General features: G+C 38.4%; 1 protein-coding gene across 2 annotated transcripts in view; it reads right to left on the bottom strand.

Annotated features, from left to right (window-relative positions):
• Positions 1 to 18,102, bottom strand: part of LOC117304172 (dystroglycan-like) — a 56,264-nt gene that overhangs the window by 5,780 nt on the left and 32,382 nt on the right. For both annotated transcript variants that reach the window (XM_033788648.1, XM_033788647.1), the window contains one exon: positions 13,004 to 13,527. In XM_033788648.1, coding sequence (XP_033644539.1) covers positions 13,004 to 13,315 — 312 coding nt within the window. In that variant the 5' untranslated portion in view covers positions 13,316 to 13,527. The remainder of the gene's footprint in view (positions 1 to 13,003; positions 13,528 to 18,102) is intronic.

The raw sequence follows: 18,102 nt of genomic DNA, 5'->3' as shown, positions 1-18,102 counted from the left end.
ATCCCCAGGAGAGATACATCCCCAGGAGAGTTACATCCCCAGGAGAGTTGTCAAGTGATAGAATACATCCCCAGGAGAGATACATCCCCAGGAGAGATACATCCCCAGGAGAGATACATCCCCAGGAGAGATACATCCCCAGGAGAGTTCTCGGAGCTAATTCTCAAAAAGTACTTGAGATGCCAAGGTTCTGAGTGTAGTGGCTTGGTGGGTGGGTCAAACAAGTTCCCATAGGAGTAGGTACTGAGATGCCAAGGTTCTGAGTGTAGTGGCTAGGTGGGTGAGTCAAACAAGTTCCCATAGGAGTAGGTACTGAGATGCCAAGGTTCTGAGTGAAGTGGCTTGGTGGGTGGGTCAAACAAGTTCCCATAGGAGTAGGTACTGAGATGCCAAGGTTCTGAGTGTAGTGGCTTAGTGGGTGGGTCAAACAAGTTCCCATAGGAGTAGGTACTTGAGATGCCAAGGTTCTGAGTGTAGTGGCTTGGTGGGTGGGTCAAACAAGTTCCCATAGGAGTAGGTACTGAGATGCCAAGGTTCTGAGTGTAGTGGCTTGGTGGGTGGATCAAACAAGTTCCCATAGGAGTAGGTACTGAGATGCCAAGGTTCTGAGTGTAGTGGCTTGGTGGGTGAGTCAAACAAGTTCCCATAGGAGTAGGTACTGAGATGCCAAGGTTCTGAGTGTAGTGGCTTGGTGGGTGAGTCAAATAAGTTCCCATAGGAGTAGGTACTGAGATGCCAAGGTTCTGAGTGTAGTGGCTTGGTGGGTGAGTCAAACAAGTTCCCATAGGAGTAGGTACTGAGATGCCAAGGTTCTGAGTGTAGTGGCTTGGTGGGTGAGTCAAACAAGTTCCCATAGGAGTAGGTACTGAGATGCCAAGGTTCTGAGTGTAGTGGCTTGGTGGGTGAGTCAAATAAGTTCCCATAGGAGTAGGTACTGAGATGCCAAGGTTCTGAGTGTAGTGGCTTGGTGGGTGAGTCAAACAAGTTCCCATAGGAGTAGTGAAGCTAACATACTCTAAACCTCAGAAAATACGTCACGCTAGCAAGAATTGTTTTAGCAACTTCGGATTGAGTTGGGCAAGAATTGTTCTATGGTCAAAAAATGGACGATGGATGTAAATGACCCAAAAAGATATCTAGGTATTTTAGTTAAACAGCCCAGTTCAATTTACTGGCAAATAAAGTAACACCAATAAACAGGTAGGGTTACAAAACATGTAGACTTCCATAGTGGTACACATCAATGCAAAAGTGATACAAGATCATCTTGAGCAATTTAATATCCATTGACCATTAATATGAGTATTAACCAACAACCACAATCAAATGCTTTCCTAATCAAAACTTGAGTTCCTTGTTGCCCCTAAAATACTTAAGGGATGATATAATGTCACAAATAAATTCAATTTAACAATGAACTGAACTTTATATATAATAAAATATAAAAATATAAAAATATAAAAAAAGGACCATAGTACTGATGCCACAAAACTTCTCTTCAAATAGTTTTAGCTAGAAAATACTTGTTAGTAGTAGCCCTACAAAATATGAATTCAAGCAGTTCAGTTTAATAGTAAAACTGAACTGGTAAAGTGTTAAGTTTAAGATATATCTTTGATGCAGTACACAAATACAGAATCTCTAGCAACACTAAAGGCCCATTCACACGAGCGCTGCAAACAAGGATCACGTGCGATTTCATAACATCGATGTTATGAAATCGCAAATCCACGTCGTGTGAATGCTATCTATGTTACGAAATTACCTGGGTCCCGTGTTGTTCATAACACAGATCGAGACCTCCTCCAAAAAATCGCATCGATGTTATAATCACGGGGAGCCATCGTCTGAACCGAATGCCTGCGATCGTAACTAGGGACCGCTGCGTCGCCACGTGAAGAACTATGGAGGAAGAAATGGGCGAACTATAGCATGCATATTCATGTACATGTACATACATGTACATGTATATCTGCTCAACGCTGGACTACGATCCGTTTGGCTGGTGGGTTTTGTGGCCGGATGCTAGACCAGCCCAAACCTTGAAGCAAAAACATTGTTCAATCGGAAGCAGAATACGTCATTTGGCTAAGCTTTTCGATGTTTTAATTCATTATTTGGTATGTCTCATCAATAATTTCCTATCTGAAAGGCATTTCCATTTAACAATGTAGCATTTTTAACTTCCAAAAAGCAATTTGAATCGTGTAATTTTGTGTTTTTTCTTTTTTTAGCTTCGAAAACGTAAACCCCTTCCCGCCGGCCGCCGGGATGAGAGTTACGTTATCGCAAATGTTTTTAAAATATTCTACATTTTATGTGGCTCAATTGATTTCAATGAAACTGATTTATTTTATTCCTTTTAACTGTAAGGTTTTTGTTTTAACTCAAACCTCTTGCTTGTAGACTTTTGTCCATGCAGTAGGCCTACCCAAACAAGGGACGTATGTTTACATGTGCATGTCGTGTGAATGCTCGCTAAAAAATCGCACGCGGTAAAGGGGACAGACGGCTGGCGCCCTTAAACAGGGACCCGCGTTTGCAGCGCTCGTGTGAAAGGGGCTTGAGACCCAAAAACCCTTCCCCTCAAACTGTAAGGATTGCCTCTTGACCTCTATAAATCTTTAGCTCTCCATCATTGACTATAGTGTACTGGTGTATTGTGTTAACCAACTAGGTATTTACAACCCATCCAACAGCCTTCTCCACCAATCATTCTCCAATGATCATAAATTCTCAAACTTTATGGAACCAACAGTTAGGTTTATGATGAGTTTAAAATGCTGGGAAAATCTTTACTTTGGGGAATCATTGTAAAAAGGAGGGCAGAGTTTTAGCAGCAGTGTCAAACATCTAAACATCAGTAGTGTATTGGAGACATTGATTGTCCTGATTCATGCCATTAGATGGGACAGGCATAGATTTGTAGGTAAATTGTGTCTGGATGGACTGTATGGCAAGATACATGGGAGGTATGACTACAAACAAAACAACAGGGGAAAAAAACTCAGACAAATGAGAAAAAAACAAACAAAAAAACAATCAAACAAAATACATAATATGTGATTCCTTGATGTCACACCACTTTTGTTTCCATACTTCATTATGCTGTTTCATCTTATAAGCAATTTATTCTGTTCAACAATAGCATGTACTGATCATGTACTTTGTACATATATTGCACATCCACATGTAATAAAATACAGAGAGAACACTACGAGCCTTTGTTCAATCAACAGTGACAGAATATTGTAGGTCAATCTGAACCACTGTGGTCAAACTTGTCGACTCAAACAATTTCACACTTGCATTTGGCCCATAAAAAGCACTTAAGTCAATCAATGCTTTATACCATTTTGTTATTTTAATTTCACTTTCAGGATAAAACTTTTGTAATTTTATTTTAAGAATGCAGGATATTTGGGGAGTAGAGCCCTTCGTTTGATTGATGAAAGTTTAATTATTAGGGCAACCTACGCTACTGACATTAGAAATGAAACATTTTGATCCTGAATTATGAATTGACATCAACAAATGTTGGTGATAAAAAATACTTTCCCTTTTGCACTGAATAAACTGAGATTTTTAACTGTTAATGGATTAACCAGTTGTGTTAAAATCTATGCCACCTGGGATGGGATGGTTTTGCTGACATGTGTCCACCAGTAATAACAAAGTTGTATAAACAGTGCACATAGCTTTGGTGAACGTCCCTGACCATGAAATACACACATCGGTGATGGTATGCTTCCGACATTCGAGTTGACGCTATTTACTTTGTGCATGGTATCTGGATTAATAGATAGCCATCTACTATCTTTATATATAACTTTGCAGTAGATATCAAAGCAAGCAAGAAATAATCTCAGCTCAAATCAGCTTTAGTGCAGTATTTCTTGTTTTATAAATCACACTTACTGCATCAATGGTAAATCATATTTTACTTTAATGACTTACACATTGATTGGCTGATAACTAAGCATGCATGTACATAAGAACTAAGAATCATTTAACTGCGAACCTGCCAAATGGTAATTTGTGTCCTCCAAAATTGTTATACATAGTCTTCTAGCTATGGCAGTATCCATACAGGCTGTCCTAGGTCTCAACAGTGCAGTATGACACTTATAAATCACAATGGTAGACCATAGCGCTAGGACTGGTTAGACAGTGCCTATAGTCTGTCTCTACTGTAATGTTCAGATGGACTTCACCATATATGGAGGTGTGGTGAGTGTGCTTCCAAGATGCACATAATTCAGTGTCTCTTTGTTTTTAATGGTCATGGTACATTAAAAGTTAATGTAAAACACAAGTTTCATCAGTTTCTCATTAGAATTGTGCAAATGGTCATCATCCACAGTGAAGTCAAGATATAGATAGAGGATAGGAATGTAGAGGGGAATGAACTGATGCTTTCAAGAATCAATCTGGTATCTTGATGTTAAATAGAGCTAGTAATAACATGACCTATTGCACAACAGAAGTGATATATTTACTTTGACTTCATCAATATGCAAATAATCTAATCAATGAAGTTATAGTAGTACATGACAAACAAGGCTTACTATGAATTTATCTATTGATTAGACTGTTCTGATACATAAACCAATTGCTATTCCTTGTTCACTGACTCTACCTGCATTTCAGACAAAAGTATCTCATTGAAACTGGTATGAAGTTATCTTTGGACCGAGCGTTCAGATTGAAACCAGTGTGGAGTTTATAACAAAGTGAGCTTTCAGATTGAACTGGCCGTTTCCTTTCTGTTGGTTGCGAATCCTGCACTAAGCCTTAACGACTCTAGTTTAATACACTTGACATATAGTTTAAACCCTTGTAAGAGACTAAAAGCTTAAATGTTGGTAAACACAATTCTACAATATTTGGATACGCCCTGCAGAGCCCCGCAGAGACCTGCATAGCAGTGGCCTGGACAGCCTAGCCTGGACAGCCTGGCCTGTACTCTTTGGAGAGTCCTTATTTAATGAAAGCCACTGAGATGACCCATGTAGACCAAGAAGACTGCTTACGATAGGTCAACAGACTCAGTCAATTCTTTCTGTTTGCTATTTTTTCTGCTCAAATAATCCTTAAATCTCACCTCCCCTTTATATCACTCCCACAGAAAAGGCCATTAAAAACTTGTGGTTCCTATTGAGAGCCAATAGTCACTGCACTTTTTAGTTTACACCCTGCTCCGCAAAGCTACTGAACTTTTGGGAACAAATTTATATATTTCTACAAAGTGATCAATCTTGTCAGTCACTGCACTTTCTAACAATGAGACTTTGCTCATAACCCACAAAGTGCATTCCCAAGAAGTAATCTAGCAGTTTTATATTTACTGTACATGCTTGAAAATAGCAATATGAATAGACAGTGATTTAGAATTCAAACCTATTTGTGTGTAATCGTCAGGATTAACAGTCCTCAAAACACACTACATTTTTTAGTTATTACTTTTTTAAGCTATCCAAAATGAAAACGTTAAAGTCTCACGCATACTCGTAGATGTATCATCATGACTATTTGTGTATCATGCTAGTGGTAAACACTGGCATATACGGTATATTGCCCATTCCATTCCAATAACAAAAAGATGATAACGGGATTTTTGACCACTTAACATTGCGTAGAGTGTCAACATGCCAAATTTGAATCAATAGGCCTACATGTACAGCGACCACTTTACACTCGGTAGAGTGTTAACAAGCAAATTTGTATCAATTGGCCTACATGTACATTACATCGGCAGTGTCTTAACACCCAAGATTTCTTAACACCAAAGTGCTCTTGATTTTTCACCAGTCAGTCGGACAGCTATAACAGGTATATCTATCACCTGAACATTCCATTGTATAAACTGTACGAGCATGGACCTACATGTACAGTACAATGCTTTGTTCACCCTTATACAAAGAGGGCAGAGGGTACAGGAAATCATGCCCCTGATGTCCCTTTCCAATTTCTGTTTCAAGAAGTGTAATCCCGGTTCCACACCTCTGTCCCCTTGTCATACAAATTAAAGAGATCATGCACATCCCATACACTTGCCATTGTGTTACATCATAGAGCAAGAAGCTTGCATAGTTACGCCACCAAGAAATGAACCTAATTAGTAATACTATGGAGCAATACAGACATTGGGGAAGGTACAAGTACATTTCATGTTTCCTTGTGCTACCTTTCCGAAAGAAGGAAAACAAATTCTCAAACAGAAACATATTATATTTTTCCATACTCTATCTAGAGCCCTAGTTTCTTTTGATGTCTTGTTTTTGAATGCCCTACTTGTTCACAGAGAGAGGGAGAGAGCCGAGATCTTTTGTCATTAAATCCATTTCATTATACAGAACTCTGACATTTTAGCACGGGTTAGATTTGTCCCACTATGAACGGTCCTGAATTGAAACCACCAAAATAAATGGAATTGACCCTGAAAGATTGATGCTTGTAATCATGAAAGTGACAAGGAATTGCAGGAGGTATTGTGAACTTGGCGACCATTTCCCATTAAAAAGAATGACTCATACTGTGTGTAGTAATGGCAACTTCTTCTCCTTCTCACATATTAGCATAATATTAGCACAATATTAGCATAATATGTCAATGCAGGAATCAGAGGCAGACAGTTCTCATCAAATTCAAGCCAATGTTGTGAACTACTCAGTATGGAAATAGTTCTCCAGTGACTGCCAGGGAGACAGTGGGTTTCTGTGAATTATTTGTCTCCATTGCAACATCATTAAATCTCATAAATTCTCCAACCCAGACTGTCTCCACTGACACTACAATCAATCAAATTCAAAACTTCAATCATTTAACAGCACTCAAGGATGTCCAAAACATATGTTGATCCACAACATCAACTGTGCTGGCGTTATATTTGTTAACAAAGTTTCACATTCTAACATGTTTATTAGACACATGCAAACTACAACATCTACAGTTGATTTAGTAATATTGTGATATCTTTTCAATGACATTCAGACACCGTTACATGAACATGTGCATTTGAAAAAAAACTGGGGAAAAGCAGCAACATTCGACTATGAAGGTAATTTCTACACGTAGCAACAGGTTTATTATTTTGTTTTATCCTTGCAATAGTTTGAAAACAACATGAAGTTCTAACATCATTCGCATGAGACTTGTCTAAATGTAATTTAATACAGTGTCGCTTGTTTTGTGTTGGCACTTGCTGTATTAGCCAAGTCAATTAATTAAGTATACATGCGCATAACCAGCAGGTACGTGTATGTAAGTGTAAACAAAAGCTAGTGTGATTTGCATGGACAAAAAGCCTGCGCAAAAGGGTGCCTGGACACATAATAATTCAAATGAGCCTCCCCATACACTGACTCTATAATGTGACTCAGTGCATTAGTTATTATGAAGACGCTTGGCAACCCAGTATTTCCACATGATTAGACCCCCTGTACATCTCATGGCAGATTAATCAAGCAGACATTTATTGCTCTGTGATTCATTTGTTCAGTGTACATGTAGGCCTACATCATGAGTTACAGTTACAGTGTACAGTGGGTCATCAGCATTTGTATGTGATGTAGATGAGTGCTATCTTGCACGCTACTACTTCTAGCATTGTAAATTGCCATCTTGTAGCCAAGATGGGCCATAAATTGCCCATATTAATACAGCCAAATAACGTCATCAAAGAATAATTCTCTACAAGCTCTGAACAAAAACAAAAAACATTATTAGGACAAACAAGGACTACCGTGAAGAAATACGTTAGCAATGCCTGACTTCACTCATCATGAGACTTGTTGCTCCGATTTGACTTATTCTGAAAAACATCCTCTTTTAAATCCCAATAGGTTATTTTCCAATTATTTGTTTAACCATAGAGCAAGGTCTCTGCACTTTCACTTAGTCTAAGGAGTTTGATACTCTCATAAAGAGCATTTCAAGCTTCAACAGCAGTCACTAAAGCGATTAATTGACATTTTTCAAGATGGCTACAAACCCAATGCACTCACTCATTTAAAAAACTAATAAGTACACGGTTTCTCTCATAAAATTACACAAAAGTTATGCCTGTATGAGCTTACACTAATCAAATCAGGCTTGGGGAAGAGTCTGACCAACATGAAGCTACATTAATATAAGCATGAAAGGCCAAAGGATCACTATTCATTGATGCAATTTATATTGGCCTACTTCTGAGGTCTCCCAGAGGTCTATAACAACCCCCCCCCCCTTCAAATTATAGTCTTGTGTGGACGGCGGTATTTCTGGTGCAAACATTTAGAAGTCATTGGAACTGCAATGTAGTACCATACACATTTTATAAACCTTAGGCCTAAAAGTTTCCAATTTAAAGTTCCTTTATAAGTTCCAAGAGATGGTGCTTGTATGACTGCAATAGACATTCCCTTGATGAGCAATGATAGATTGTTGACAGTTCACCCAGTCCTGCTGCCAACTATCCCAAAAATGTTTTCAATAATAAATAAGAAGTAATTTTCAAGGCACATTTGATGAATGTCTATTTGACTGATTTCAGAAACTGTCAAAGACTAACATCAGAAAAATAATTACAAGAGAGATAACCATATGGTACTATCTTGCAAATAAAATACATAATACAAAATAACCTTGCTTGTCTCTATCAGGGACTTGGAGGATGTATGTAAGATGTTATTGTTATTATAATTTAAAAACTTCATGAAAATGTATGCTGTGATGTACGAATTATGCTATGTTAAGTCCTAAGTTTGCCAGTACTGATTTTGAGCTTTCAATTAAGCCAAGGTAAGGAATTCCAAAATGAGGTAGTGCATAAGATGGAACTAAAGGAGTCCTTTACAGTATTTGCCTAAACTTAGGGAAGGGTACTCATTTATAGAGCAATAAACCATGGTATGACTAAGAACAAAGAGAAACAAGTAGCAATACCTAGATGGGGTTAACTGGCAGGCCAGTGGAAAAAAACAATGTACATGTCATGTAGGAGCACATTCCATTATAATTTGAAAGTTCAAAGAAGGCAAAACAATGGATAGATACAAACAATAAAAGGTTGCGCAAAACAATTATTAGTTGCAACATTTCACTTCTGTTTACAGTATGTCAATCGAGACTCTGTTTACAGTATGTCAATCAAGACGTACATGTAGATAATGGCAACATCTTCAACTGTAGTGGCAATGGCTAGATAATGGCAACATCTTCAACTGTAGTGGCAATGGCTAGATAATGGCAACATCTTCAACTGTAGTGGCAATGGCTAGATAATGGCAACATCTTCAACTGTAGTGGCAATGGCTATACAATTTGTAATGGCAAATTATTTGTAGTGGTTTGGCATGACTGGGAAGTTGTTATAATGAACACAATTTAGCAAGGTTGTTTAACATTCTCTAATCATTCCTTAGTGTGTACCAGACCTAAATTGAAGGCTACATATTGACACAATTTTTGTAATTAACGTGTCTCATTAAATGACCCCATACTCTGATTCTTTTCAATCTAAGGCCGTATTTGCATTGGACTAACGTTTACTGAGACAGTGGTTAACATCCCGCGGGGGGGGGGGGGGGGGGGGGGGGGGGGGGGAACTTACCAGCGTCCTCTCGGATTATTGACGTGGGTAAACTAACCGACACAATCGGTAAAACACATATCAACTAACTTAAGAAAAACGCAAGAGTCCAATGCGACAGGGCTTTAGTCTCTCCATGACGTAATCTAAGGAAAAATATTATGGCATAATGAGAACAGTTTTCGCTCCCTCATGTAGGCCTAAATGTTGCGACATGGATAATTGACCTTAGCTTTGACAGAAGGTCTGATGATCTATGAACCGCTGAAAGATGTATTTCCTACTCTCCAGAACATAGATTTTTATAAGGAGGGTCAAACAAAAATAAACAATTCATCACAGAGAATGCTCTCAGCCTGCGCTTAGCATCCATACTATTGCTAAATTTATTTTCTTTTTGGGCGAAGTAGCTAAATAAGGAAAGCAGAGGAAATGAACAGAAAACAAAAGTTGGCCGCACTCCAACAAGACCCAAGATGTATTTGGGTCGTCCCAGCACAAGTAACACTGTTTTTAATGGATATCATGAAGTCAAGTGTGCTTGTAATGTGTCAAGAGCACGCACTAACAAAAACAAGGCCTAGACAGTAAACTGCTATCTACATTGAACCCTGACTGCAACTTCACATATTCAATCATCAGTAGGAGGGCATAGAGAACATGATAGCAGAGCCCATTTTTCAATCACTTCTTTCTAATTGGATACAGTGGAATTGGAGGAAGGCGAGGTTCAAATAGAGTAAAAGTCACGTAGGGTTGGAACATGGAGGGAGGAAGCGCTATGATTGGAATGGCTGATTGTCATCTGACTAGTAAGACCCAACCTTATGTAATGAAGCAATGTCCAAAAAGGAAAACTAATGTTACAATTATTCAAACTGCCTTTGCGCATTTAGGAATTGGGAACAATTTTATCTGTAAGTGTTCTGACAACAACCTTTGTTGTTAAATATGAAATCCCCTTCGGTAGTCTACATCATGTCATTTACATGTATGTAGACTACAATATGAAAAGACATAGACCTACAATGCAGTAAAAAGTATGCATTTCATGCACGCAAGTACATAGGCTACATGTACTTGTAAACATACATGTATGAACTTGAAACTGAACTTTTATGTGGCCATTACTTAGAATCCAACTAAAAAGTATGTCAAACATGACACACACACATAATGTACGAACAAGTGATTTAGCACATGTTGAGTTCTGGAAGTTTTCACCTTAATTTGCCACCTGGGACTGAGTAAGCTGGGAATACACAGGATGTAAACAGGCATGGAACAGCCATGTTTCAGCAAGACATGAATAATGGCTGCCATACTGACATTGATAAACAACGCATAACAATTGGCTAAATATCCAGAAGCTGTTTATGTTCCAATAACCAGAAACAAACCTTGCTAACAAACCAGGTCACAAAAGGCTGGTGTTTTTTGTCCACAACTCAAATAATATTCTTCCAACAAGAAGCCATGTTTACATCCAAAATGACCCTTTTAGCTTGGAATGAACTCAACAACCAGCAGTGTAATGGTCCTCAGTAAACATTTGTTAACTGGAAAGGTCCTCTTTGATTTACAAAGCTGGGGAAGCATTTTATTTCCAAGATTTATTTGAACAAGGGAATCAAGAAAGGCAATTTTTGCAGAAGATTTTCATTTTTGAATTCCTTGACACTATCAATAAGATGCAATTTATCTTTAAGTGATCCCCCAGACCAAGATGTAGAAGGAGCCCATTTTATTCCCTCTTCCTTCACATCAAAGCAAGCAATTTCTCATCAGTAATAAGACATCAGAGTCACAGGCGAACGCCCCTAAGCCTATTTGTAGACATCTCATGACTGCACCTGCTAGGGCACTGAAAGCATACTAAGTGCAAAAAGTCCAATAAATATTTCTCCTTCATTTATTTCAATATGTCTGTCACAAACACATCTGTTGGTGAGGTATCATGGACGGTATTTTACAAGATTACTAAAAGTAGACTGACCCAAGAGTAGATTCAATCTAAGGTGTGGTACTTGGAATATGAGGATTAGAAATCAAACAAGTGGACTTGCATTCATTAACCTTTCCATGATGAAACCTTATACCATATGTTCTCATGCAGCACCCAGACTACAAACTCACGAGTGATGTAGAGTGCAGTCACCAACAAGGTGAATTGCAAGAAAGAAACTAAACTGCCTTTAGACCCCATTCCCACTGGACCCTGCATTGATCTCCCAATTCGAGAAAAGGGCGATCAAGACCCCGAAAGGGCGATCAAAGAGAAAGAAGCTCCAGTGGGAACGCGAGGGCGATCAGGATCTGACCGTGCAATTTTGGTCCTCCTCGGAAGTAGGATTAAAGCGGGATCTGATTGACCTTGTGGATTAATGGGCGATCAAAAGTCTAGTGGGAATGCAAAGGGCGATCAGACCCCGCATTTTGCTAGCGAAACAGTGCTCTTTGGAACCCACATACGTTCCCCAAAAGGGGGATCAATGCGCAATCATTCTCAAGTGGGAATGCAACGGCGATTTCACGCCTGCAACTAATCTTGTTGCAGCCTGCAACTAATCTTGTTGCGGGATCCCGATCTCGCAATTGTGGATCTAGTGGGATCGCGGTCTAAGTAACCAACAAAACTAGGACTGGGCATTTCATTTGATATAGTCTGTTGAAGAGAAGCTTATGTGGGGGGAAAAACGTTGTATTGGTGTTTTGTAACCAGTACAATTTTAGGATATCCGTTAAGGCTTCGTTTATAAATACTAGGCTTCATATCGACATAAGACACTGTCTTTGAATCACTTTGAGAATCGACTGATGTTTTATTTTAAGAAAGGTGTTGGCTATCAACATTGCTTGGTATATTACCATATTACCAAATGCAATGCAAAATGTTTTTATGAGAATGTAACTTTGGTTGAACCAGCTCCATGGTTAAACCAATCAAGTGGACTTTGTATATGTCCGATAACATCCATGGTATGATGAGCCAATGTGAGTAGCACTAGGAAGCAGTGATAACAATGATAGAATAGGTAGGGATGGGAATAGGACAGTAGGCCTAAAAGCTATTGCATTCCTCCACCACTAGTTATGTGATATATAACGTAGCTCTCATTTCAATTCAATTCAATTACTCTTTTTTAGTTCCAAAATAGATTAGTTCAAATGGCGCATACAGCTCTAATTGTTTGAATAGCTTTTGGGGATGCCCAAAAAAAAAACTTAGCAAAAAGATTTTCAAGACAAGTTTTGGAAATAATGAATTAACAATGCCATCACACCCATCACTTAATACATTAAAAAAAAACACTTTAAATTGTAGGTGAATAATGTTTTATAGTGCCTATAAAAGAGATGTGGGGTCGAGTCAACTATCATGGTGTTACCAGTGTTAGTGTGGTATTCTGAGATATTTCACAAAATACAAACCTTGTATTTCAAGTTGTCTCCAAGAAATGCATCTTGAGGGACAGCATATTTGAATACTCTGCCCACAGTTGCTGTAACATCCAACATACCGGCTCCCAATGATACTGGCTTCCATAATTCTGCTCTATCCAAACCGGAGTTTATAGTCTCAGGGGATTCATTCTTGAGTTCACTATGAAGCCCACTCCATGCTCGTGTGTTGCTAATTTGGTCTGCCTTTACAACGCTAGCAGTCCTTGTTATGCACAGTACTACAGTTATCCATAAGATACAGTGATGACGCAGGTTGAAATCACTCATTAACAAAGCCATGATGTTTACTTTGTTATTCTTGACAACCAAGATTGGTTGTTTCACTGCAAAGTTAACAGAAACCTCTCAGGAGAAACTCCAATGGGTTGTATCAGTCTGGTGACCCAGTTGGATGACACAGTCTTTCAGTTAATGTCTAGTACTGCTTCCTCAAATTCAAACTTGAGCTTAAATCCAGCCTACCAACACATCAAGAGCTACCATGTCGAAATCTGCAGAAGGAAAAACAAATTCAATCAAGTTAAGCTTCAAAAGAAAAGCATATTAAAGGTTGCTGCAATTTTTGTATTTTCTTGTGTTGTCTTATTTTTCAAAAGTTTTTTTTGCCGTACACCGTACTCCAAACAATTGCAAAATATTGTTTTCTTATAAATAAGCGCACATTATAAAGGGGCTATTTAAACGACATGTTTCAGGTAAGCCTGGACGATATGACGATATGTAGCAGAAAGTTAATCCGAGACATAAGATTCAACCATCCGATGGAACATTGAGTGAAAGTCAGACTAGACAAGCAGTAGTGAAGTCAGCTGTACATCAATCATACATCAGTACCTCATCACATTCTCCTTATAAGACGTTAGTGCCTCAATCTACATTCTCTTCTTTCCATAGGGCTATCTCATCTGCATATCAATTCTATTACTCTCTTCAGTAGTGTAGCCTCTGAAGAGGAAAGGTTTTCCAGCTCAATGGACAAACTGTCTCAGTCCGTCTGGCACCTCCAAGATAAAACCATGCAACTCTTCCACTTGAGTGAAGGCAGACTTAAAGGGCAATATTATACAATTAGTTAAAACTGGTATCACTGCGCCTCAATTTGTGCTAATAATAAAGTCATAACTCTGAAATCAAAACATTAGGTTACAGCTCATTATGATGTCACATTGACAAACAATTGGATGCATAGATCAAAGGTCATTAATAGTAAGCAATCCTTTTTGGATCTTCAAACATTGAAGTGTAATACAGGACATTCTCAAACTTATTCCACTAAAAATTGCAAATGTGGATTTCACTGAATTATCCCAACATGTATTTAAAGGTATATTTCCCAACATCACAGGAAATTTCATTACAGGGGAGGGGGACATGGGTGTTTTGTTTCCATTCTAAAGGCTTACACTAACACTGCCTTTAAAGCAAGTAATATAGGACCTGCTGCTGGCCGTGTTTGCTGACAATATTTACACGCTATGTCCCCCACACACTGGGCAGTCACAATACATATTTTGAGGGAGGCCTTCGCTTGCACAATATTTAGAAATTGTTCAGTGTACCAGTCATGCATCACCAGGGATGCATACTTCCGCTGCAAAAGGCTGCGCTAGATGAGCCTACACTCAGATAACGAGTTTTAACATAATTTGGTTCATGATAAAAGAGCAGCATTAATAAACTGTTTGTTTGCATGACTTTTCAGTTTCTCTCTTCATTTAAGGCTGGCTTTTTTTTACGACTGTTTCTACTCTCTGATAGGTCTAGTTTTGACTATTATCTGTTGTAAATGATAGAAATAGAGCGAACAATTTTCTGACATTAGAATTGTACATTGTGTAATACATGTCAGGAGCGATAAGATCTAAACAGACATTGTAGGGGTAGCTATTGTGCACATTTTTGTACATTTAAAAGGGTAGGCTACCTATTGAGAAAAACACAATTTCTTTTATGGATCTATAGGTCCTACAGTGTACACAGATCTGTAGGTCCTACAGTGTACACAGATCTATAGGTCCTACAGTGTACACAGATCTGTAGGTCCTACAGTGTACACAGATCTATAGGTCCTACAGTGTACACAGATCTGTAGGTCCTACAGTGTACACAGATCTGTAGGTCCTACAGTGTACACAGATCTCTAGGTCCTACAGTGTACACAGATCTCTAGGTCCTACAGTGTACACAGATCTGTAGGTCCTGGTCCTACAGTGTACATAGATCTGTAGGTCCTACAGTGTACACAGATCTGTAGGTCCTACAGTGTACACAGATCTATAGGTCCTACAGTGTACACATATCTATAGGTCCTACAGTGTACACAGATCTGTAGGTCCTACAGTGTACACAGATCTGTAGGTCCTACAGTGTACACAGATCTATAGGTCCTACAGTGTACACAGATCTGTAGGTCCTACAGTGTACACAGATCTATAGGTCCTACAGTGTACACAGATCTGTAGGTCCTACAGTGTACACAGATCTGTAGGTCCTACAGTGTACACAGATCTATAGGTCCTACAGTGTACACAGATCTGTAGGTCCTACAGTGTACACAGATCTGTAGGTCCTACAGTGTACACAGATCTATAGGTCCTACAGTGTACACAGATCTATAGGTCCTACAGTGTACACAGATCTATAGGTCCTACAGTGTACACAGATCTGTAGGTCCTACAGTGTACACAGATCTATAGGTCCTACAGTGTACACAGATCTATAGGTCCTACAGTGTACACAGATCTGTAGGTCCTACAGTGTACACAAACATACATGCATGGCCCAGTAAAATTCAATCTTAAGTTCCAATTACAGTACTTTGTTAGTTTGCTCAAGACTGACTCATTTGAATGGTTTGGAGTGACTAGTCAAAGGGACTGAAAAAGTCCACATTATTATTATCTGAAATATTATAGGCCTAAAAGCCAAGAAAAATAACACTACTTGTAAGACCTCCAAAAATCAGTTTCTTATTAAAAATTCTGCAATCAAAATAAAACCCAATATGAACTGTTAATAGTGGTTTTCAGAATAAACTTGACCACAAATTGGTTGCATGGTGTGTTTATCAACTATAGGATGGAAACTGATTTTCTCTTCACAATGTTCTTTCCCCTCAGCCATTTTAACTTTCTTCTGAAGGAAGCAACATGAAATTAAACATTCAAAAACTCGGCCATGACATTTACATGGCAGAATGTGCATTAATGCATAATGATACTTGTACATAGGCCTATATGTAAGCCTACGTATATGTACGTAAATGTACATGATAGGCCTAATGTGTATAGCTAACAATGTAAATCAATGTATACTTTACAAAAAGACCTATAGATGTATTTTCCAGATTGGATTCAAGTTCAGAAAAATTAACTGAAGTAATTTAGATTTGTGACATGACCCTGGTACAATCCTAATCACCTTAAGAATAACACATGTTCCTCAGCATCCTAACCACTCTCCTATATTACAAGACTAATTGGTGAACTTGAACTACAAATTAGATTCCCACAGATGACAGTTTCATATGGCATGTAATCAGAAAAACCCACACATGTAATCTGATAGCAAATCAAGAACGCTTTTCAGCAAACATTTCAGTTTTTCAAAGACTTAAGGGGTGTCCAACAATCCTTTTGAATTGTTAAATAAAATTAAATATCAGTTAAATTGTGAAATTTCAGTTAAATTGCTATTTGTTTTAACTATTTGTTTTCTCAGAATGACTGAAGTGAAAAAGCATTTAATGTTTCATATTTTGTTTTGTGTGCAATTGAGACAGAGGGCTCGGTACAATATGTCCATTGTTGCACCGTTAACAAACTTGACATACCTGTGTACAGAAGACATGTTCAGTCATTTCTCATTACAAATATGATTGCACATTCCTGACATGTGCACTCTATTAATAAAATGCGCTTCTCTTTAACTTCAAGTACATTATATCCTACTCACGTTGCTGATAGTGAGTCGTTTACTTTGTGCTGCAATATTCACCAGAAACATCTACCTTTGGCGATCAACATCAACCCAATAGTTTGTCAACAAATGTTGTTACCTTACCCACATAGCCTACACCCCAATGAATCCTTGAAATTCTGCCTTTAATATTCAAACACAAAAACTCACATAACTAAAATTTGTGTGGGCACTGGACCACAGATGCACAACACTTACGCTCCTTTGTACCAACAATTATAACAGAGGTTGTTTACTGCGCACAAACCTAGTGTAGGGCACGAATCCGGTCACGCTTGTCCTTAGCGAGGGTAAATTAAAAAGGGTCAAAGAAGTAAACCTTGATGTCATACTCAGAGTCACTGTCAACTTGACACCGGAATGCACATAGTGGGCGATGAGATTGATCATGACTTCAATAGTTTCTTTAATTGCACGATGATTGTACCTTTTGAGTTACGCAGGGAGTGGCTTATTTCCATTTACACAATGTATATATGCAGAAACAGACCTCCTTGCAATTTGCAAGCTTTAAAAAGCTTTAAACAACAATTATTGACTCCAATGTTTAGTTTTCAACATGTTGTTTTCAATGTGTGGTTAGACAGCACCCTATATATTCTTACTACTGCAATAGTAAAATCCTCACCTGGAGCAGTATTTAAATACAGATGTAGGATCTATGGAGGGATCATTGGCTGTACACAACATGCAGAAGATAAACACAACTTACATAAAGAGGGCACAGCTTCTGTAGTGCATTATTAACTGTCATATCATACATATATAGTTGGGTTCAAGTCATTGTAAGATGAAGATTTATCCATGGTGGATTCGGAACACAATGTTAACAGCAACAGACAACCATAGAGCAAGCACTAAGCTTTACATTTCAAGCCTGAGTGATGTAGTCACCTAACTGAGAACCTAAACACCAATTTGGCTCCTGGAATATGAAAGCCTTCAATCCACAATAAATAGGCTGAGAGTGGGTAACAAAGACACTTAAAAGGTGTATGGTGGTGGGGGGTTTATTTAGACCACTCACCTTGCCTTGATAATATCCTGGCCAAGTCGCCCACACATATATATATAAAAAAAACACCCAT

The sequence above is a fragment of the Asterias rubens genome, chromosome 2 (assembly GCF_902459465.1).
Source record: "Asterias rubens chromosome 2, eAstRub1.3, whole genome shotgun sequence".
Lineage (NCBI taxonomy): Eukaryota > Metazoa > Echinodermata > Asteroidea > Forcipulatida > Asteriidae > Asterias > Asterias rubens.
This window is presented reverse-complemented; position numbering and strand designations above follow the sequence as displayed.